Source organism: Falco biarmicus, chromosome 12 (genome assembly GCF_023638135.1).
Source record: "Falco biarmicus isolate bFalBia1 chromosome 12, bFalBia1.pri, whole genome shotgun sequence".
NCBI classification, from domain to species: Eukaryota; Metazoa; Chordata; class Aves; order Falconiformes; family Falconidae; genus Falco; species Falco biarmicus.
This window is the reverse complement of record NC_079299.1, coordinates 29,318,226-29,339,895: the sequence shown is the minus strand read 5'-3', so window position 1 is coordinate 29,339,895 and position 21,670 is coordinate 29,318,226. Positions and strand designations below refer to the sequence as shown.

General features: G+C 36.0%; 1 protein-coding gene across 1 annotated transcript in view; it reads right to left on the bottom strand.

Annotated features, from left to right (window-relative positions):
* USP34 (ubiquitin specific peptidase 34) overlaps positions 1 to 21,670 on the bottom strand; it is a 138,089-nt gene that overhangs the window by 92,903 nt on the left and 23,516 nt on the right. Inside the window, exons 3-7 of the mRNA XM_056357197.1 lie at positions 20,993 to 21,413; positions 15,265 to 15,315; positions 14,944 to 15,093; positions 9,505 to 9,572; positions 1,742 to 1,934 (exon numbers count right to left, since the gene is read on the bottom strand). Of these exons, the coding sequence (XP_056213172.1) occupies positions 1,742 to 1,934; positions 9,505 to 9,572; positions 14,944 to 15,093; positions 15,265 to 15,315; positions 20,993 to 21,413 (883 nt within the window). The remainder of the gene's footprint in view (positions 1 to 1,741; positions 1,935 to 9,504; positions 9,573 to 14,943; positions 15,094 to 15,264; positions 15,316 to 20,992; positions 21,414 to 21,670) is intronic.

Sequence of the window (21,670 nt, the reverse complement as noted above, 5' to 3'; positions counted from 1 at the left end):
AGGATAAACAAAAAGACATACATTAGTAGTTGAACAAGGACAATTGTACTAAACCAGAGGGAAGTACCTACAGGAATAAAAACGTAACATAACTGGAGCTACGCAATCATTGGAAATTTACTTCAAAATCAATGGTACTGAAAACGACATTTTCCAGAACTGTGCAGAATTTAAAAAGTAGTAAGTTACTTTTATGCCCAGTTAATGGTTGTATTTTACAATTTATCTGCCAGATATTATGAGATAACTGTAACCGAATAAATAATAAAGCACACAGCAATGAAAAATCAAACAATGTTATATGTTCTATTTTCACCTACCTTCATCAACTCTCTGAAGTTTTCTTACCACACAAAAAAACCCCTAAACATTCACTTTACACTAATTAATTATGACAGAAAACTAGAATTCAGGCACTGAGCATATTATACCCAGCATTCATATGAAATCATAAGGATTACTTGTCTATATAAATTATGCTTACAGTAATGTCACTATTTCCTCCAGAAGTTAACTTTTTTTGTATCTTTATGCTTTAGCATCTTTACTGGATGAACTGCATTACATTTTCATTCATATAAATGCAAAACTGAATGGGTAATGAATTCAAGTCCAATAAATGCAGTCACCCTTAGAATAGCATTTAATTAACACTGAGTGGATGTAGTTCACAGTTTTGGTTTGTGTTGTTTTTTTTTAACTTAGTAGGTTATAGAGCTATGTAAATTAAATACTTTGGTTAAAAAAATCCAATAATCTGTCTGGAAATACTTACAGGTTACTTCCAATTGCCATTTATTAAAACAATTGTAAGTACTTTATATATAAATATAGTGAGAAGCAAATTCAAGTTTAAGTAAACTTGTCTTGAATTTACTGACAGTCAGTGGAGCAGAGAAGGCCAAACATGTTCAGAAAGTACTACAAAACTTAAGGACAACATGTTTGTTCATTCTAGTACAGTTTCTTCCTATTTATCACTTTGTGCATTAAGGCAAACATGACAGCATGAGCTATAAATTTTAAATACTGGAGTGTCAGAAGAAACACGAAATTGAAAAGGCTCAGATGAATAAAGAAAGTTTGCTTTTGACCTTCAGTACAACTGAACTCTATGGCTATAATACACACATAGGAAGCAACGACAGATGAAAGATATACAGTGTATCTTGACCAGAGCAATCTGGAGCATTTCCATGGGAAAGAGAAGGGTGGTGTTTTTTGTTTTCATCTATTTCTATTTGATGCTCTATATATTTACCTCTTCAATTCAGTCTTCTGCTAATTAATGCAGAAAACTGCTCTCTTGAGAAACAGACTATACTAAACCAACAGGAAAAAGAGGTGTGTACAACACAAAGATGCAACTAATTACAGTAGTCAAGATACTGTAAAGGTAAAAATGAAAACAGATCTAAAGCCTTTGTAAACAACAGATATAGCCATGTCAAGGGACTTCTACATAGCTGTCACAAATCACAGTTTTGAGAGTTTTGTTTAGCCTGGTAAACTGTTCAGGAAACGTGCTACAGGTCCATAGGCTGCAGAACATAACCATAACTTGGACTTATCTCTTGGTGAACCTAACATTCACAATTACGACTTATTTTCCTAAGACTGCATATAAGAGGATTCTGCTGTTTTCACACATTAAAAAAGCCCCCAAACAAGTCCATAACTCATACAACACAAAAAGAAACATTTTTTCTAAATATTTTTTGTATTTTTAAAAAATTCTTACTGTTATTTGACTCAGCCCAGCCAATCTCATTGTTAGAGTTGGAGACATGAAGTATTTAAACGCAAGATCAAGACTTTCTTTATCAAAACACAAGGCTGTATCCAATGGTTCTTTTACTGTGCTCCACATTAAATCTGCCATGTTCCGGGCTGCACTTTGTCGCAACTCCTGGTCTGACAGTTTACATAAATACCTAGAATAAATTACAAATGGAAGAAAAAGAAAAAGAAAAAAAAAAGGTTATGATTCAAACTAGAACATTCCTGGAACACCTTCCTCATTACAGCAAATACATATTTCTGATAGCTGTAAGAGTATTAAGCCTTAAAATATCACTATCAAAAGCCAGTAACTATAAAAAAACATCGAGGAAAAACAGAATTATGCATACTATTTTAAAAAGTAAATAAATTTCTTATTTTAAACCTCTTCAGATTTCTTTCATTCCACAAAAAGACAGGAAACACACGGAGTTCTTCAGAAATGTAGGTTGGAAGCCTAAACCTCCTATCTGGTTCATGGGAAGGTGCCCTCTCCACATAGCTGTATTATGTTTATTTACTTTATTTAAAACTGAAGCATCACGATCCGCTTAACATATTAATATATTTTAAAGCTGAATTTCTGGAAACAGTGTCAGTGGACCACAAGCAGCTCTGACAGTGATAATACTCTGAAGATTAATATTTCCCTGTTTGTGGCCTCAGTGACAGAACAGAAAAAAAATTAATCGTGCAATCATTTTCTGATACAATTAGAATAAATGTGGTACACGAACATTTTTTCTGCCATAACCACATGCCATCTGTGCTTGTACATCAGTACTCCCTGTGCCACAGTATTGCTTTCGCAACAGGTGAGTACAGGAACGCAAGCCCAACTTGTTTCTTCTGTTGACAGTAATTACAACCTTTAAAGATGCACGAGAAGCATCACCAGGGATTCTAGGAATCTTACACAGAAACCAAAAATGCCAAAGAATTTGAAACAGCTCAATTCTTCCTACTGCAGACATCTTAGACAAGGAGGGGGGCATCATCTAAAAATGCACAACAAGCCGCAATACAGATACTCTTTACAAATGGGAGGCAGAAGAAATAATCATTTATAAAAACTAACTTACAGAAGCTAACACAACCTTAGTCTTACCTAAGCGACTACAAGATCAACACATACCAAGAAAATCTGTACTGAAATGCCTTCACATATAAAGCACTGACACAGTTAAGAATTTCTTCTAAACTGAATGCATAAAAGAAAAATGTTTAGAAACAAGTTTTCCTGAGCTTATTTTGAAGCAGTTAAAGATTGCACAGTGAAAGGTACGTGCATATAAGGTTAGCATAATTAATTTTTTCTGCTGTACTTCAGCATTTTGACGTTTCAACTACATCCAAACTAGATTTAACTACACAGAATGTGTTAAAAATCCATTTGTTTGACAGCCGAAGCCTGGATCTACCATTGGAGACTGGCCAAATATATGCATGACTCTCTTAAAAAACACAAGAGATAATACCCTGAACTAGATTTATGTGCCATTCCTTTGCATTTACATAATATAAACATCAGTACACTTTTTAAAAAGCAAAAATACAGGACCTGACTCTTATTTAGATTAAGGCCGTTTTTCACTGCTCTTGCGTAGAGGCCTTAAAATAAACACACTTAAATGATACTTAACATTGTCAAACACAGGAAAGTGACTTCAGTGCAAATAATCTCAGGGACTGTAGATCTATGCTAGAAATCACAGACAAGTAACAGCAGAACAAAAGAAGGACCATTCAGGGCCAAGGCAATCAGATCTTTCACTGTTATTAATTGTGAAATTTGTCTTCTCATGTGGACCACTGGAAATCAGATCACAGCAAGAAAGTAATGCCTCTGTGCTATGACTTCTAAACAAAAGTAGCAACAAGAAGGGAATACTCATTTGAAAAGTCCAGCAGCAAACGAGACCCAGTGACCAATCTTTAACCTATGGACAGGTGAGGGGAGTTACACTGATGAAAAAATGCATTGGTCCATGCTGCAAAACCTAATAATCTCAATATGACTATCAGCAACCTTGGACCAGTTTTTATATCCCCGTTTTGATATGCAAAGTACAATCAGCCCTGGTTCCCGAAGTGTTTCAATGTTCATAATGGACATCAAGTCATACTCAATTGTTTTGTGAAGGACTTCTAAAGATCTCAAACATGCATAAATAAACTACATGATTTTTTTTCATTTTACTTGGGACAGACAAAGAGTGCTTGTGTGCAACAGACAGGCGGGAATGGACACATCTACATATACAGCACCAAGGGTGCTTTTGTGGCTTCACTACATCTCTTTATCAGGACTTTCACCTGAGATCTTCCTCACACTAGAAAGTTTCGTGAAGCAACTATACTAATCTAGTTTATACAACAAAACAATTTTTATTTTAATGCAATAGTATCAGTATAAACCTACTTTCATTCATAAAATTCATACTACAACAACATCGTTACGGTTCTTTCAGCACGTTTACTGTATTTAGTCCAAGCCTGAATCAGACTTGTGTCATGTTTTCCATATTATAATATCATTAAGGGACAGCGTTTAAAAAAAATCCCAACCGTGTAGGTACATTTTCACAGCTACAGAAGTACCTCAACAGGTACTACATAACAATCTGTTTTGCCAAGGCCCTAAAGTTGCACAGGAAAGAGCACTTTTTACTTGTTAATCCACATCCTAGGTTGTTTTTTTTAACACAACTGGGTTATTCTAACCAGGTACAGTATAAACATAGAAGATAGCATGCTTGTCTTTACAAGTATACCTGCATCTACACCAGAAAATTTATTGGCCCTACTACACCGGTCACAAATCAAATATGATCTTATCTTTACTACCAGGACTAAAACTACAGAAACATGCAGAATAGGCCAAGCCTCATTTTCACTGTGGAAAGACACAGTGGCTTAAACCCATCTGTATCAGTAAACTGGGTCCATGTTATGCTTTTACTGGTAGAATGTTATTATTAACAAAAGAAACCTTTAGCTAGCACTGGCAATGCACACACATCTTTCCTGACACTGACTGCAAATTTGCTGCATTGCCTTACATAAGAACAGTGATACTGAAGCAAGGCAAAAGGTCTGTTTAGCCAAATATGGCCACTCTAAAAGCAGATGAAAGATTTATCCCATATATAACAAAATGGATGCACCTATCTACTACTGTGAATTCATTTATCTCTTTCTATTTATCCTTGTGGCTTTCTTATTAACCTAGGCCACTTAGCTTCACAATTCTGTTCGCATGAGAAACAACCTCCTTTCCTGACATTTGTATGCATGCTCTCCATTTCTTGTTTTTTAAAACCTGTGAATTATCATTCCCTATTTACTGTCTTCGTATTACTCACGTAACAGCCATTTCCCTTGTCAAAAAAACTCCTAGACTACGTCTCTCCTCCTATCAATGTAATTTTTTATCTCCTACCTTCTTCGTCACCCTTCCTATCACCTAGGTAGTTCTCTTATTATCTCTGTGACATGGAACGATCAGAACTGTATATAGCATATAAATGTGAATATGTGACTGATTCATATAATGGCTTTCATTCTGTCCTTCACTTTTTTTTAATTCCTAAATTTTTATCTTTTTGATTCTGATTAGCATTAAGTCTTAAAGGAATACATGAAAAATACTTCACAATCTCTGTAAACTAGTAAATCTGAAAATTTTGCCTAAATGAGACTTTTGGAAAGAAACATACCTCTTCTTATACATATACACATACATAAGGGATGGTCTATATATGTATAGGACCTGTCCTGCCAGACTGGCATACTTAAAATAATCAGTGAATATATATTATCTACATTTAAGCAACACATACACATATACATTAATTTTTAAAATATCAGCTTTAGTCTACTGAATCTATTTAAATTTTCTATATTTGGAGATAGAGAGAGTTCAGTTTTAAACATGCGGTTCCATGTTAATGTAACACTTGCAACCACATCTTATGCTTCAGGACTTCAGCTACTCAGCTGTGAAATAGATCTTTTTTTCCCTTAATATGACTCCTTTGGACCACAGCTGCAAAAGGGATATCTAGCAGAATGAGTCAGCGCTCCTCAGTGATATGAAGCATTCACTTAAGTGCCTGGCTATTGTCTCCTGACTTGTCTATTCTTTGCACCTACAGCATAGATCTTCAGATTTTTGGAGCAGTTAAAATATTTTTTGCAATTGAAAACTTCAAGGCTTATTAGAAGAGTTTTTCAGGACATTTAGTAGCAAAAGGTCATCTTGGGCACTCCCGTAACACTTAAATTCTTCAGAAAAATATTTTTAAGCGGAAAAGTAATTTGAATTCTTTCGGCTGCATTCTCTCTTACTGTATTCCACAGGAAGCACTGTGGATCAACACTTCTGTTCGGAGCTTTCACTTCCTCTGCACACAGCAGTGCTATGCCTGTGCCCTGTGCCGAGACTAAGCGGCTACCACAGGAACAACTGTCACTTGCGATTTCCTCTCAACGTGCTTGAGCACAGAATGTTCTGTTTCTCCCTAACTGGGGCAGAGACATGAATCCTTCGTAAAAAAAAAATCTCTCAAGATCTGTCTTGAAGTGAGAGAGAGGAAAAAGTGAGGAGAGGAGAAAGGGTTAGAATTAAACATGGTATTGGTCAGTACTAATGCTACACACAGCACTCAGGTTTTGCCAGAGGAACATTAAGTAGGTAACACCGACTGGGATGTCAAAGAAAGCAGAATTTCAGGTCTTTTTCTTCATACTATGCAGCACATTCTGGTGGTTTATAGAGGCACGTACAATATCAGACATACAACTTTATCTCTTACTTCTCATAAAACTGGACTTCATGGCTAGTCATCTTCTTTCTAAAGGATAGAGCTATCCATGACACTTTCCATCAACAACCTTGCCACTGAAAAAAACACTGTCCTCAAAACACCGCTGTTTATAGCTACTGCTCTCTTCAGGCATTCAATAGCTGGAACCACGCAGAGCATCTCTCATCTCTGATCTTGAGGTAGGAGACAGATGGAACTCATGTCTTTTATAAGACACATCATCAACAACTTGCCCTCATTTATAATTGCAGTTACGTCACTTTGTCAAGAAGTCTCTTCTTTTTTTCATGAGAATTTTGCAATTTGAAATGTAGAATTCCAAGGTATTAGGATCAATAAAAGCTTCCTTCTGAGGTCAAAACCACTTTGCTTCCTTACTGTAAGTCCTTTATTTCTTTCCTAAACTGCATAAAAACATAGGCCCTTCATGGGCAAGATAAGAATGCTGGTGCTCCATTCCCCAGGCAGAACATAGCATTTAGTAGCCTTTTTTTAGTAGTAGCAATAATGACAGCATTGCGTCCATGATCTCTGCAAATTCCAGCAGTGGTCTCCTCTACACAAATGCACACTTTGCTGTCCGTTTCATCCACTCCCAGTACAAATAACCACAGAACAGGAATATAAAGGTTAACCTCATTTGATAAAAGATGCTGCTAAGATGCCAGTCAGGTGATCTCTCTTTCTGCTTATGCTGATCAGCACTCAAAAATGCAGTTCTTGCAAGGAATCTACATGAGTGGCAATTTGGACTAACAGCCAATTAGAGCCCCAAGAGCTCATTCTACATAGACTAAAACCCTCCCTAAACCTTCTTAGTTTGCATAGCAGGAGAAGCTATTGCAGGATTTGTTTCAAAGGTGCTGTGCTGCTGTGCCCAGAATTATGTTTGCTTTTTTTTTTTTTTTACTACAGTAAAAAGCAGATGGAGGCCTAGAGCTGCTAAGACAAGATCCCTAAGCTTGACAACCACATGGGGTGAGCTGCATACATCAAGAAAGTCTTTTACCAAAGGCATCTGTGTTAATTTCCGTCCCACAGAAAGGCAGAACACTAGAGGTTATTTTTGTTATATGGCCTCCAAGTTTCATGTCCCACTCGCTTTGGATTTTGTAATGTTGAGAAATTCCAGATCTCCCATCAGGATTCAGCTGTGAAAAACAGAAACTGGAGGAACGTCCCCTTTCTTCTCTAAACTGCTAGTGTTTTCCAGAGATGTATCCTGTATCAATATTATCATTCTGATTGACATGAACGTATTGTAAATGCTAAGAACAGACATCAAGGGTATTATTTATGGCAAGAAACTGCTGACAAATCACATTTCAAATCAGATGCAAATATTCTATCAGTGAAGAGATGAGGAGAAAGCAGGAAAAAAAAACTTCTATTCATTCCAGTGACCCTAATTGCAGCTACAGTTATAAAATAGAAAATGCTTGAAGAATTAGAGGATGACAAGCAATTGGAGACTAACAGCAAAGACTGCAGGCTATGTTATTGTGTCTCACAAGCTCCTTCTTATCAGCCTATCTCTAACTGTTGATCCTTCAGTGCTCTTTTTAATTTCCATACATAGTAAGAAGATAGGTAAGACTCATAAACCAAATTCCCAGGTACATGAACAGCCATTAATGGAATATGTACGGAGACAAGAACTTGAAGATCCTCTGCCTGTCCTTCCTAGACTGCTTCATGATTAGTAATTACCTTTATAAGGTTTCAAACATAACACATTAGCATTAAAGGAGTGGACATGGCTAGACTGTAACTCAAGAGTGGTATGTTTTAATAAAAGATCAAAATACTCTCCTTGGCTGGTATCACTTTGGTAGAGACCATGCTATTGCAAGATGGATTGATAGCCAAACCAGGACTTAAATTTATAGTCAATATTCTTTACAATTAAACCCAGAACGTTTTTAAATATGAAACATAGTTCTGAGTCTCATCATTCTGTGCACTTTTTCTTATCAATGTAATTGTTTTTGTGAACAGTATAATTTTCTACTGGTATAGTTAAGCAATATAATCTGTAAAGGCACGTTTTACTGCTATCAGGGAAGTAAGCTATGACCAGTGTAAACACATTTTCATTATTACAGTTATAGGAAATCCAGAGCCTTGAAGGAGCTGTGGGCTCATGCAAGAGCAGTGGCCTTTTAGGTTGTCTGCACCGGTAAAGCTTAATGTTGGGCCACTGGAAGAAGAATTAGCTGTGTCGCACCCCTACACCTCTGGGCAGATACATATACGCAAGATAATTTCATCAGCAACTCATGGGATTTGTTCTATTGACCTGAGAAACCCAATAAAAATAAATTGCTTGTATAATTAAATATCTTTATAAGTGCTTTAAATCTAAAGTGTTTTTCATGATAGGCAGCTTGACATAAAGAAAATCTTTGGGACTGGATATATTTAGATACATAAAAGTGTGAGTAGACTTTTGATAACACTTCAGCTCCTGCCAGCTGGAAACATAGAACATCAAAATGTAAAGCAGTGTTAAAACTCAGTGAAATTCTGTATATGAAATCTCAATGACTACATACTGCTCTTCTACCTGCATCGCCTCACTGCACATTTTATGTAAAGTTTTATGAAGACACTGCAGTAAGTGAAACCGTATTACAACTGAACCTGACACGACATGTCGGAATGGGGCTGGACATCACACTAAAAAAGCTATTAACAAGATTGATCTGATTGATACAGAAATCAGACAGATGTAAGGAGCTGCCCAAACTAACTTGAAACATTACCTTCACTCTCCTTGTTGAAATGATATAGTCAGAGCAACAACTCAAACAATTAAAAGTGTATCAGCTGAAATTATAAATAGGTGATGTCAAAAAGTCCCACAATAAAATTTCTTAAATTAAAAATTTACCTGATAACGTAAGTCCTAAAGGGTATAATGTGCTGCATGACAGCAGGGATGTGTAGCCATATTCTGATCTATAATGCAAAAACATAAATAAATAAAAATTTCATTAATGACGTTTAATGAGAATGGTAAAAAATGAAATATTGCTGGTACATTTGCATGTGCAACCCCACTTTAAAAAAAAGCTTTGTTGTTTTTAATTCAGCTTCAACTCTTTCAACTACTTAAATTTCATTTTCAGAACTGTTATCTAAGGAACGTTTCTATGACCTACAGACAGGAGTTGCATCTTTTCTTCTAGTCACTTGGAAAATATAAACTTTCTGTAAACAGTATCATAAATCCCAGATGTCTCATTTTTGTATTTTCTGTCGTTTCTTCCATAGGAAAAACTGCTCAGTCCTGTGGGGTTTCTCGTTCCTTCTTCTTTTAAAGTCTACAAGAAAGTAATTCCATTCTTTCTCTTCCTTGCAAATCTCTCCTAAGTCAAATCACTTTATTTCACTTGTGTTGATGGTTTGCTTCTTAGGGCTTATATATCCTATAAAATAAAATCATGCTTTATAACCAGTGATTAAGCACAGGTTTTTTACTATCATATTTGCATTCCCATATTTACCATTCTGCCTTTTACCATCTTTGCAAAACTATGCAGGAAAAAAATGTATGCAGAGAAGAAAACCCTGCAACAGCTAGTTAGCACCGCTGTGAGGAAGAGAGGACCAACCAAACTACTTACACAGGCAAACTCAGAAGTTCAATCTGCATTTCAAAAAGGAATGCTGAGCCTGTTAAACCTGTTACAGAAAGACAACTACATGCCAGGCAAGGGATCTAGCAGAGATGAAACATTAGCAGCTGTTACTACTACCCACATAATTTTAATCATGTGAGCACACAAATCTTGTGAATAGCTAACACCATCAGTCACTCAAAGCTGTCAGGTCAATTTACATCTCCATGTTTATTCTTCAAAGAATGTTTAATCTTTGCAACTAATGCAATAAATTCTAGCTGAGGACTAAATTCTCACCAGGATTTTGCGAAATTCTGTACGAAGAAAATCTAAACTCTCCTTGCTGGGAGAGAAAAATACTAGGCTGTAGTAAAACTGTATCACCAACATTTATCTTAAACTTTTCTGGAATTAGCCAAACAATTTTACGAGTTCATTCTGAAAAAAGTATTTTCAGACTTATTTTTTACAATGCAACTAACACTACACAGTAACAATACTACCCTACTCTGCATGACAAACCAGCCAATTCTTCACATTGCATGGAAGACCACATTTGGAATAAGCTTCTGATCCAACTGGCAGTCTCAAGAAGAAAAAAATGCTAACATCCCAAAGATAGAAAGTGTAACTAGAAGATGCTTGTTCTAGAAACAGGAATTAAATAACATTTTGACAAGGAATTGCAAGGATGACAAGATACTGTTGTATAATTTGATTTTTAACATGATACATGCTCTTTTTCATGAGCAGTTTGAAACAGAAAAGCGAGTATGTTTCTTCATAAAATAGAAGTAGGAAATATTTTTATAATTTTTTTTAATAACTTTCATTGTTCATAGTAATTTTCACTCTGTATTAATTCAAACTTCTAATGCCATTTCATACATCTGTATAATTGCATTATATACAACCTTCATCCTCAGAATTTAGATCATGGATAATTTCATGTTAGAGATGAAAACTTGATTTTCATCATGAACTCAAATATAAACATACTATTTAAATAAAATTACATGAAATAGCATATATAAAATGACAAAAATGACATATATAAAGTTACATTAAAAATTCGTAACTTCCATCATACTTTTTTTTTTTTTGCTTCCACCTGCTTTTAAGACAATTTATTGCATTTGCTCTGTTCTCAAGCTTCAGAGGTTTTTGGTTTCTTTTTTTTATTTGTTCTTTTCATAGGTAATTCATTTCTAAAAGGCAGTGCATCTCTCAACAGTTTTTACTTCTGACAAGTTTTTGAAGTTTCACGCAGTACAATTAAACCAACATTTTGGAAACCATCAGCATTATTTCAACTAATTCATATCCGCTGAGGGAGCAGTTAATCATCCACAAAACTGAACTGGTACAGAATGAAGCAATTAACAGGCTTTCTCAGTGAGGTTTAAACCCTCTACAGAACAAGCTGTAGGTCATTCGTTTCTCTGTCTGCTACTTTGGTATTTTTAGGAAGACCAACACATCAGGTAGTTAGTCCTGACGAGCAATGTTAGTTAGTTCCATGAGCAAATACCATGGAACATAAAATGTGGGAAGAAAGGAGGAACCAAGTATCTAACTAAAAAAGACAGCGAAGAAACATCCTAAGAAGGAACAGTCAGTCCTGCCACAATACAGGTTGCTAAGAAAGTATCTTGCAGAACTGCGAGCTGGAGAAAAACAAGAGTGCAAACCAGCCAACTCCCTGTGTGAAGTAAATTGCATTGTATTACATTTGCTGGCTTCATCGTTACAAACATTAGCTTGCCTGGCAAAGCCATTTACTCAAATGAGATTTGACGGATACAAAAATTTAAGGAAACATCTTTTCAATAATTTTAATGACCTCTATATAAAGAAGACACCAGTAATCACACACAAGTAGCTCAATTCCCCACAGTCTTTACTAATTTGTGGTAATGGTCTTCTCTTACATGCACCTGTAGAGTGAACTTAATGAGCTATTCACCCTCCTTTGTGGAAGAAACAAAGCAAATATTTTCCACACGCCTCTGCAGCCTTGTCTACGAGAAGTTGAATGTTAGCAAATGATTCTTTGACTTCAGTTCACTATTTCCAACTTCACCTATTCTACTTCCTGGAGCTTACTACTAAGCCTGACTTTTTAATGACAAATCAATTGGTTCATCCACACCACAATCTTTCTGAAAATATTTTTGAAACATTTATGGTAGTAGCTAAACAACTCATTCATCTCACAGGCTTTAAAATAAAATTCCAGCATGGATACTTCTAGGACTCTTTACAATAATGACTACTAAACTGCCATGCTCAAGAGTTAGTACAACTGTGAAAATGCATTTAAGAGTTGCTACATACTATGGTTCTGGCTTGACACACTGAGAACCAGTTAACAGTTGACACTGCAGAGCTGTTCACTGAGCTATTATTGACAGGGTCAGTCATAAATCTCACACTATGCATAAATCCCATAAACTCAAATGCATTGGGATAAAATCAAGTCAGATTAGCAGAGTTCATACTGAGATCACCAATTATTCCGCGCCCCCCCCCCGAAAAAAATACAACTTTGTGAATGCTTCTTTTTGTTTTATTGGAGTTTGGTATATCATTTCACAGACAATCAGAAACATTTATTAAAAAAATTGTATTCACCTAAATTGATATATGATATAAAAAGAAACAGGGAAAGAGAAACATTTACGTCAAAATTAGAAGCTTATGCACCATTACAGAGGTAGAGAAAAATAATGGTTTTATATATCAAAAAAATAAAGTGTATTTTGTCAAAAAAATTAGCAGTCTCATTCTGAACGAACAAACATTGCGTTTGCAAGTCAGAAGCACTGTTAACAAGTACACTGAGTGACACCTAAATGCGGGAAGTGGATGAATAAAGCACATTACACATAAAACATGTTCTTATACTTTCTGTAGTGAACTGACAGATAAAATCTAAAGAAAATGTTCTTTTAAAAACCATTTTCTTCTTAACTCACAGAGATCTACAAGCAAAGCCAGACAGAGTTCGAAAGAAAGATTCTAGTTGAATGGTAAAAGATACAATGCTGGAAGAGGTTGAAGAAAAAGTACTTCAACTGGTTATGGTTTGGGTTGAACTTCATTTTATCTGGCAGGTTTAACCATAGCATTCATCTAAAATACCTGCAAGAGACAGCTAGATGTATTACCTAGAACAAAAGATAAATGCAAAGTTGCTAAGTGATTATCTGAAAGGAGAAACTTCGCAGGGAAATACTTTGGGTTATGGCGCATCACCAAGAATAAAGAAAATAAACAATTTATGTAGAGAAAAATAAAGACTTCAAAAAAGGACAAAGAAGAAAGGCAGATGCAGTTTATAAACATACACTGGTATAGGCTATCTAGGAAATGGGGTTTGCAGTCAGAATGCTTGTTGAAAAAAATGCTGGTGTGATAGGGAGCTGCCACTCATGATTCAGAACCGTTTTGCCCATTCTCACAAATTAAAACAGAAATCAGACATGCAAAAATGTTTGGTTCCATGGCCAAAATTTACTTCTAAACCAGAATAACCGACAAGGCCACACATTTTCAGCAGATTGATTAAGACTGCAGGCTGCACTGACAACAGCTAGAGATGGAAAACTCATCTTACTGTTACCATCATTATTATCATTGGATTATCACTCGAAAGCTCATCAGTTCATGCAGAAAGGGCCAGAAGATGATCCTATCTCCATAATTTAACATACAGAAGCCCTGCAACAGTCCTCCTGTTCAAGCTTACAAGAACAGAGCATATCATAGCCTTACTCATTTGCTCTCTGACCTACAAGCTAAGAACCATTACACTAAAAGGATCAGGAGCAAGGGATGTATATCACCATCACTAGCTTTATTTCAGTCACTGGTTCCCTCTACGCAAATATATTCCAAAAGTTATTTATAACAGCATCCTGGCTGGTCAGTGACAGCAATAAGGAAGGAGGGAAGATGTGTGGAAGGACAGACCTGATTTTAAATATTTAAAATTGCAAAAAAAGTCAAAATTAAACTAACTTAATCCAAGGCATAACAAACTATTGTTTTTCCTTTTCGTCCATATGTAACACCCACAAGACAGGTCATGACTTCACATTCTCACATTACCCTAAGTCTTCCTGTGTCCTCCTTCAGAGACTGTGCGTTTTATTTCTATTGTGATTCTCCTTCAAATCTCCATTAGAATCAATTTCTGCTAGTGAAAAACTGCTATTATTTCAAGATGGAGCAATGATGAAGGATATGAATTCTAAAACTCAGTGAAAAGAAAAGATAGTCACCTCTATGCTGCAAATGTATATAATGATATATAATCACAGGAAACTGAGAAGAAAAGAAATCCATCGGCTTTTCCTTTGTGCCTCATAGGAAACAGGTAAAAAGTTAGTATACCCTGAAGCTTAAAACATTTCCATGACAATTTCAAGGACAGAAATGACCTCTGACAACATTCTTATAAGTACTTTCTGGGGCTCTTACAACTTCTGTGTCTAGGTACAAACTTGCAAAACTACTTGTGTGCTTACAAGAGATCTATAGAGTTTGGATGATGAAATACTCAGTGGGCCAGCAAACCTCACATTCCTAACAAAGAAAATCTTATAGTGTTTTTTTCCCTCCCCAGTCCTACAAAATTCTTCCAGACTTCAGTCCTTTTACTTTTTGTGTTTAACATTAAACAATTCAAAGGCGATACTTACATTAGATACCACTGTGATAAATGCATGTGCTATAAGAAACGGCAGCGTCTCAGGGGTTCCGTATTCAAAACAATCCTTCATGAGGGAAAGGCCATTTTTTCCACAAAACAGACAAACATAACGAAGCAAGTGCAATGGTACTTCTACATCCTAGAAATATAAACAAACAAAAAGAATAATTTGAACAATCAATACTAGATCTATTCAGACACACAGAAAATTCGCAAGGTAGATTAGTGTAACACAAATCTATACAGAGGATATACATGGCTATTTTAAGGTTCTAGGAAATATGCACCTTTTTAAAAATGGACAACTTACATTCATATCACAGAACGCCCCTAATATATTGCTTTCTTGAGCAGAAATATCCTGTTTAAAAAGAAAAAAAATAAAATTAACTGAAGCAACAGAAATACATTTATAGAACAAAAAACCACTGACTTTTAACAGATACTATAGTCAACTACCAGAAAAAAATGAATCCCCAGTTTACACAGAAGCTCTCAAGCTTTGCTGCACTTTTACACTGCAAAACATACTTTTCCAGGCCACCGTTTTACCTTTATTAGTATGTATTTGTAAGTACACAAATATACTCTCAGGATAAAATGTCAGCAGTGGCTTTCAATGGCTGGATCAACAGATTATTCTTCAACCCCACCCCACTTCACATCACCAATTTTTTCAACCAAATACTGCAAAGGGGATGGCTGCACCTCAGCCTGAGAATTACAGATCAGAACCAATCTAGGTGTTTCTGAATGCAATTTCTACATAAAGATGAGACATATATCCAAACATCTGAATTTAGATGAAATACAGGATGTTCTACAATCCTACATTTAATGACTTAAGGGCCTAAACTGTTGGATTATTCATTTCCATCAGAATATTAGAATTCTTTGCCTTCAACTACTATATTCTTTTACATAAAACAAATCACATCATATAAAATAAGTGTCTTATAGACTTTACAGGTTTAAGCTAACGAAAGAGGAAGAAGGAATTGTATCACCCTATCAATCTGTTACCTATTCACTGCAGCAATAAAATTATTTTCTAGATGTACTAAACTGAAAAGGGTCTGGAAAAATAGATTTTCCTTTTAACGTTCACAGCATCCACTCGTTGGGCAGTATAAAGCAGGAATTTTCTTTATTGGGGTTGTAACATATATTGTATGTATCTCGCATATGGCTGGGGGCAAAAGAGCACTGAAGATCACATAAAATGTGACTGTAAAACCCCAACATTGCCATGGATACTTGCAGGTAGTTGCAGCACACATTCTTCTCCTTCCCATCCCTCCATGCCAAACAACCAGTTCTCATAGTCACAAATCAAATGTGAGCTTAACATTAAGTTTTTAAATGAAGTTTCCTGAATATATTTCAAATAGCTGTGTAGGAGTAAGCTTCTTAAAACTGCATCAGAGGATACTAGAGCCAAGCAGTTTTGGATGGATTAAGTGTGATACAAACATTTTGAATTATTCAATATGCTCATATTATAGCTAAGCATTTATTTTCTTTTTTCTTCTGCTGAACTCGAAGTCATGCCTGAACTCGTGACACTCTAACAGTTATTTTTAAAACAGCTTTTGAAGCCAGTAGGTGGTTATGTTTTCAAGTAGCAAGAGAAGGTGTTTAGCACTCTGCTCACGAAAACTGCAGAAATTGTGTGAGAAATTTCATTAGTCTTCTTGAATAAAATAGAGACTTGTTGTAGAGTGAACTACAGTTCTTAGAATGCAGAAATCAAAAACTCATGGAGGTCTGTTGCACGAATCCTGCAAAGCTTACTAAAAGTGTTGCAGTTGAGAGACTGAATCTGGAAATGTGACTTCTGTTCTTGCAGACGTGAAACAGAACAGAGACTGAGAATCCCTTAAGATCAGGTTTATAAGGAAATAATAGAATTCCTCATGGGAATCTAATGTGGCATTAAAAAACACCATCACTTCAGGAGAGCTTATAGCAGCTGTGCAGTACCTAAAGGGAGCCTACAAGAAAGCTGAAAAAGGACTTTTGACAAGGGCATGTAGGGATAGGACAAGGGGGAACGGCTTTAGCTTGAGAGACAGTAGGTTTAGATTAGATATTAGGAAGAAATTCTTCACTGTGAGGGTGGTGAGACACTGGAACAGGTCACCCAGAGAAGCTGTAGCTGCCCCATCCCTGGAAGTGCTCAACACCAGGCTGGATGGGGCTTTCAGCAACCTGGTCCGGTGGAGGCCCATGGCAGGGGAGTGGGAACTAGATAATCTTTAGGGTCCCTTTCAAACTAAACCATTCTGTGATTCTATGATGAAATGTACTAGTTGACGTCTGAGATGGACACAGTCTTGGTGGAGGGCACTTGATTAAGAGTGATCTTCCAAGAGAGAAGCAGAGATGGCAAGATTCCAAAGAATCAAGGACTACAGCTACAGAGACCTGAACAACTGATTTTTTTTTTCCTCTTTCATTTCATCCTCTGTCAAAAACTGCTAAATAGTTGGGTAACTTTTCAGATTCATTGCTCATTCTCAGACAGGGCAAAGTTCAGGAGCGCACTCTACATCGCTTCTTTCTCTACAGGATTTTAAGAGTTTCTATTTTCTAGATTTTTTTTTCCCCTGTGAAGTGTCCATTCTAGCTAGGTATTACACTTGCTGCACCAATAATGAAAAAAATAGTCTTAAACTACCTGTATGCAAGATCTCTTAAAAAGATATCCCATACATTTAAAAAAATTAAAATTAACTAATTCCAAAGTATGAACACTTCTTAAAAAAAAAAACCACCACAAGCAACCACATTTATAAACATATTTTGAGCTAATTTTGTTTAGAATGAAAAATAGACACAAAGGCCCCTCTCTCTGGGCACCAAAAATATTGGCAGATTTCAACAGAAGGAGATGGTGTGTTTCCAGATGTTATCTTTCCAGATTTTGTTTCAATATTTATGTCCTGAAGGGGGCTGACCTCCAAGTGATTGCAACTGATTGTGCCGTTTTAGAAATCCTAACTTAGTAGAAAGACATTTTTCATGAGGCTTCTCATCAGTGTAAGGAAAGTTGAGACAAACATTCTGTCTATACAGACTCATATTCATTCTACACAAGTCAAGACTGTATACTTGATTTACTTCCACATGATGCAGTTCCACTGTCCTTGTATATAGCATATTTCTGTGACATTTCTGCCCTCTGCCAGGCCACTTGTTTAAGGTAGCTTCTGCTGTCAAGAGTACACAAGCCCTTCTGACTACCAGCCAGGCTTCCATGGTCTCTACTCCCTCACTTCAGAAACGCTGTAAGGGACAAGGGTAACTTTTTGCTGGTATCATTTAAGGAGAGAATCTATAGGATCATATAAAAGCAAGACACCCTTTTGACTACCAACAAATGTTGCTTTGCTGTTCATTTCCATCCAACTTCATGAACTCCTAAACCAGGGAAGACCTCTTTTGCATTAATGTTTTTCTTCTCCACTAGATGGTCAAGTGTAGAATGGCTTTGGCAAGCACCTGATAAAGAGGATTAGACTTCAAGACTTGTCTGCTTCATTAAAAACAAAGATCTTGGAAGTGTATACAGAGCAAAGGTTAACACTAATAATAACTGCTCATCGTTACCAGAAGGTAATAATACCATGTGAAAACCTTACATTGGTCATTTCTAGGCAAAGTGAAACCTTACTGGATGTGATGACTCAATGAAATTGTATAAATTCATCTCAAGAATCTCGAACAAGTAATTTCTGGAGTTAGTGTGTGGAAACTGTGAGTCTGTTTTGCATCAGAAAATTTCCCTTTTTTCCAAGGCAAAAGAAATGCTTAGAGGGAGAGGGAAAGTTACACCAGCTTCTCGCAACAAATTCTTGGCATATTTGGTCTGTTCAGGAATCTGTTTAGCTCAGACATACAGATGATACACTCAAAGTGGGGATTTTCATTTTATGATCCCTTGAGGACTGAGTCCAAGACTGATTTAAAACAAAGTGCTCCCATTACTGGGACTAATAACTTGTCTTAATTCAACTAAGATGTATTCTAGACTATTCTAGAAATCCAAAACTAAATTCTAAACCTCAGTAAATGAGTTAACTCGTGGTAGAAGAAAGTTTTGACATGAAAATACCTAATATTACTACTGTAGAACAGCAGAACCCTAGTGCTTCCTAATTACAGAAAATCTCAGTTGGTGAAAAAAAATGATTGATGCTGGGACTTTTCAAATGCAAGCAAAAATCTCCCCCCAAAAAAGGAAATAAGCGCACAACAAATATGGCAGGCTGGCGTACCTCTGTAATCCATACCTAGAAACAGAAAGAGTCTAGCAGAAAAGTAAAAAACTCTGCCCTCGCTTGTCTGCACCTCAGGAAAAGTGTTTCACCATCTCAGATTCCCTTTAAGTTATGTTTTTAGGAGAGTTAACTAAAGTATTCAATAATTCAAATGATACATGCCAGCGTGATATATATCAGTACGTCTAGAGTGATAGCCAGTCACAGTACAGCAACCTCCATCATATCTGCGTCCAAATCACTTTATAGCTGCACATCAAGTGAAAAAGAAATCCCACCAAGCACTTTGAGATTTTCTTTTTATCATTTGGAAGTGAAATTGAAAGAGAAGAAAAAAAGAATACATAAAATTGTCATTTAAAAGAAGCAAGTGTGCTTACACATAGACAAGCTGTTCCAGGATTGTTCATTGCATATTCCTAAGAAGCTAGTTTCAGTAGGCATCCCACGGGAGTACAAAAGATAAATCACTTAAGTAGTCATTGATTTATTTTTTTTTAACTGACAAGATAGATCTACCCTCTACAGCTCCTACTTGCAGAGGCTGAACTACAGATTTATTTATGTATGGTGAAAGTTTAAAAGGCAGGCCAAAATGAATGATGGGGAACACGAAATCCAAAAATGCTAAATTTGCCTTATTTCTCTATACACACAGAGTTGTAAAACAACCTCTTAACTTATGCCCATATGTTTTGGAACAAGACAAGAAACCAAAATCCAGCCCACCCAAAAAACCCACTATGTTGCAGATTTTAACCAGATTTATTGTCAGATATGGCAGGATTCATTCAACAAGGATTGATTTTATCTTGTGATGACCCTAGCATATATAACCAAAAGTATATATATAAGTTGGTATCTTCTCATTTTGGACTTAAGTTTGCTTTATAAACTTAACCACTCAGAGCTCCAACAGAACTCCCAAAACTCTCTAAAGATAAAAACACTGGGTTAACTGCAATTTAATTCTCTGCTTTGACTTTCTCAAAGGTCGTTGGATAGAAGCTTTTTTTGTATAGCTAAATATAGACCTTCTTTGCATACAAATATTGTATAAGAACTGTTTATTTGTTATTAGACTACCACAAGTTAGATCACAATCCAACCTTTCCAAGAGCTGCATTGTTCCAACCAGGAAATGCTAACATCATCATATTTATTTCAGAAACTGAATTAAACATTGCAGGACTTTTGCAAATTTTTGATTTATGTTTTCTTTAGAAAAAAAGTATGGAAAATGTGAATGGTAGCCACAACAAATGTCACAGAGAAGAATCAGCACCGTTAAAACAAAGCTACTTGTGTAGAGCTCAGTTGTTATTCCAGTCAATTAAACAGTTGTTCTAACAAGTTTGGTCTCGCACAAATTTTAGTTTATGAAACTTTGCTTCTAGAGCCACAGATTGTAATGAAAAGAAATTAGGAAACTACTAATGGGTTACCTTCTGGAAGAAAGGCTTCGCTATAGTCCCCTTTTTGCCTTCCTGTTATTTAAACAGTACAATAATTCAGTGTACAGTTCCATCCAACACTTATCAATATATTACCTATAACGATTAAGCATATTTTAAAGAAAGTTTAAGAGTACGTGTCATTTAAAAAGTTTCTCTGAAAAGTTCTACTGAAGTTCAACAGGAGAGCTGAATTTGCCCACCCTGTGTGAAAGCAACTAGCACCAAACATACACAGCCTACTCATTAATGAGAACAAATAACCTTTCACAAGATAAATAAATATAAAGATAAGGTATACCTCTATTGTGGGATGAGTGTTATGCTTATAAGCAGTGTACAGAGGAAACTGAATCTGAAAGATTTTTGCCACACACAGCAACAACTTTTCCTTCTCATCAGTGCTCCATAAGCTAAAAGCATCAGTGTTCTTTGCAGGCTCCTCCTCTGTCAGGATACAAGTTCTTGCAGAATCTAATTTTTTCTCTATAGATTTTTGTCGTTCTCCATTTTCCTCTTCATGAGACTCTCTTTCTACGTTCAGGGGCTCATCAGCATGATTACTCTGATCTTGCCATGTCGAATCTATATTAATAGTGCAATGCTTACAGAGCTGGTCCCGCAGAGCTTGAACTTGGGCAATCACTAAGTTGATAAGCGCACATACTACTTGGTTAAAGATCTCCAAATGTTTATACTCCTTGAAACAGCACAGACATTGTCTGTAAGAAAACAGAAAAAAATAAAAATAAAAATTCCTGAAGTAGCTAAAATCAGAACAGATAACTGCCCAAAAAACCTCTTCGCTTTAAAACATTCTAAACAAAATATTTGACAAACCTGTTACAAGTAAGGAAATACAAATGAAACAGACTACCCAGCAGCAAGTGAGAGTCATAAGGCCTTCCTTGAACTCTGTGAACATCCCATTACTTCCAAATGCTTACCAAAACCATGAAGCCCCTGTTATTGTTTAGCA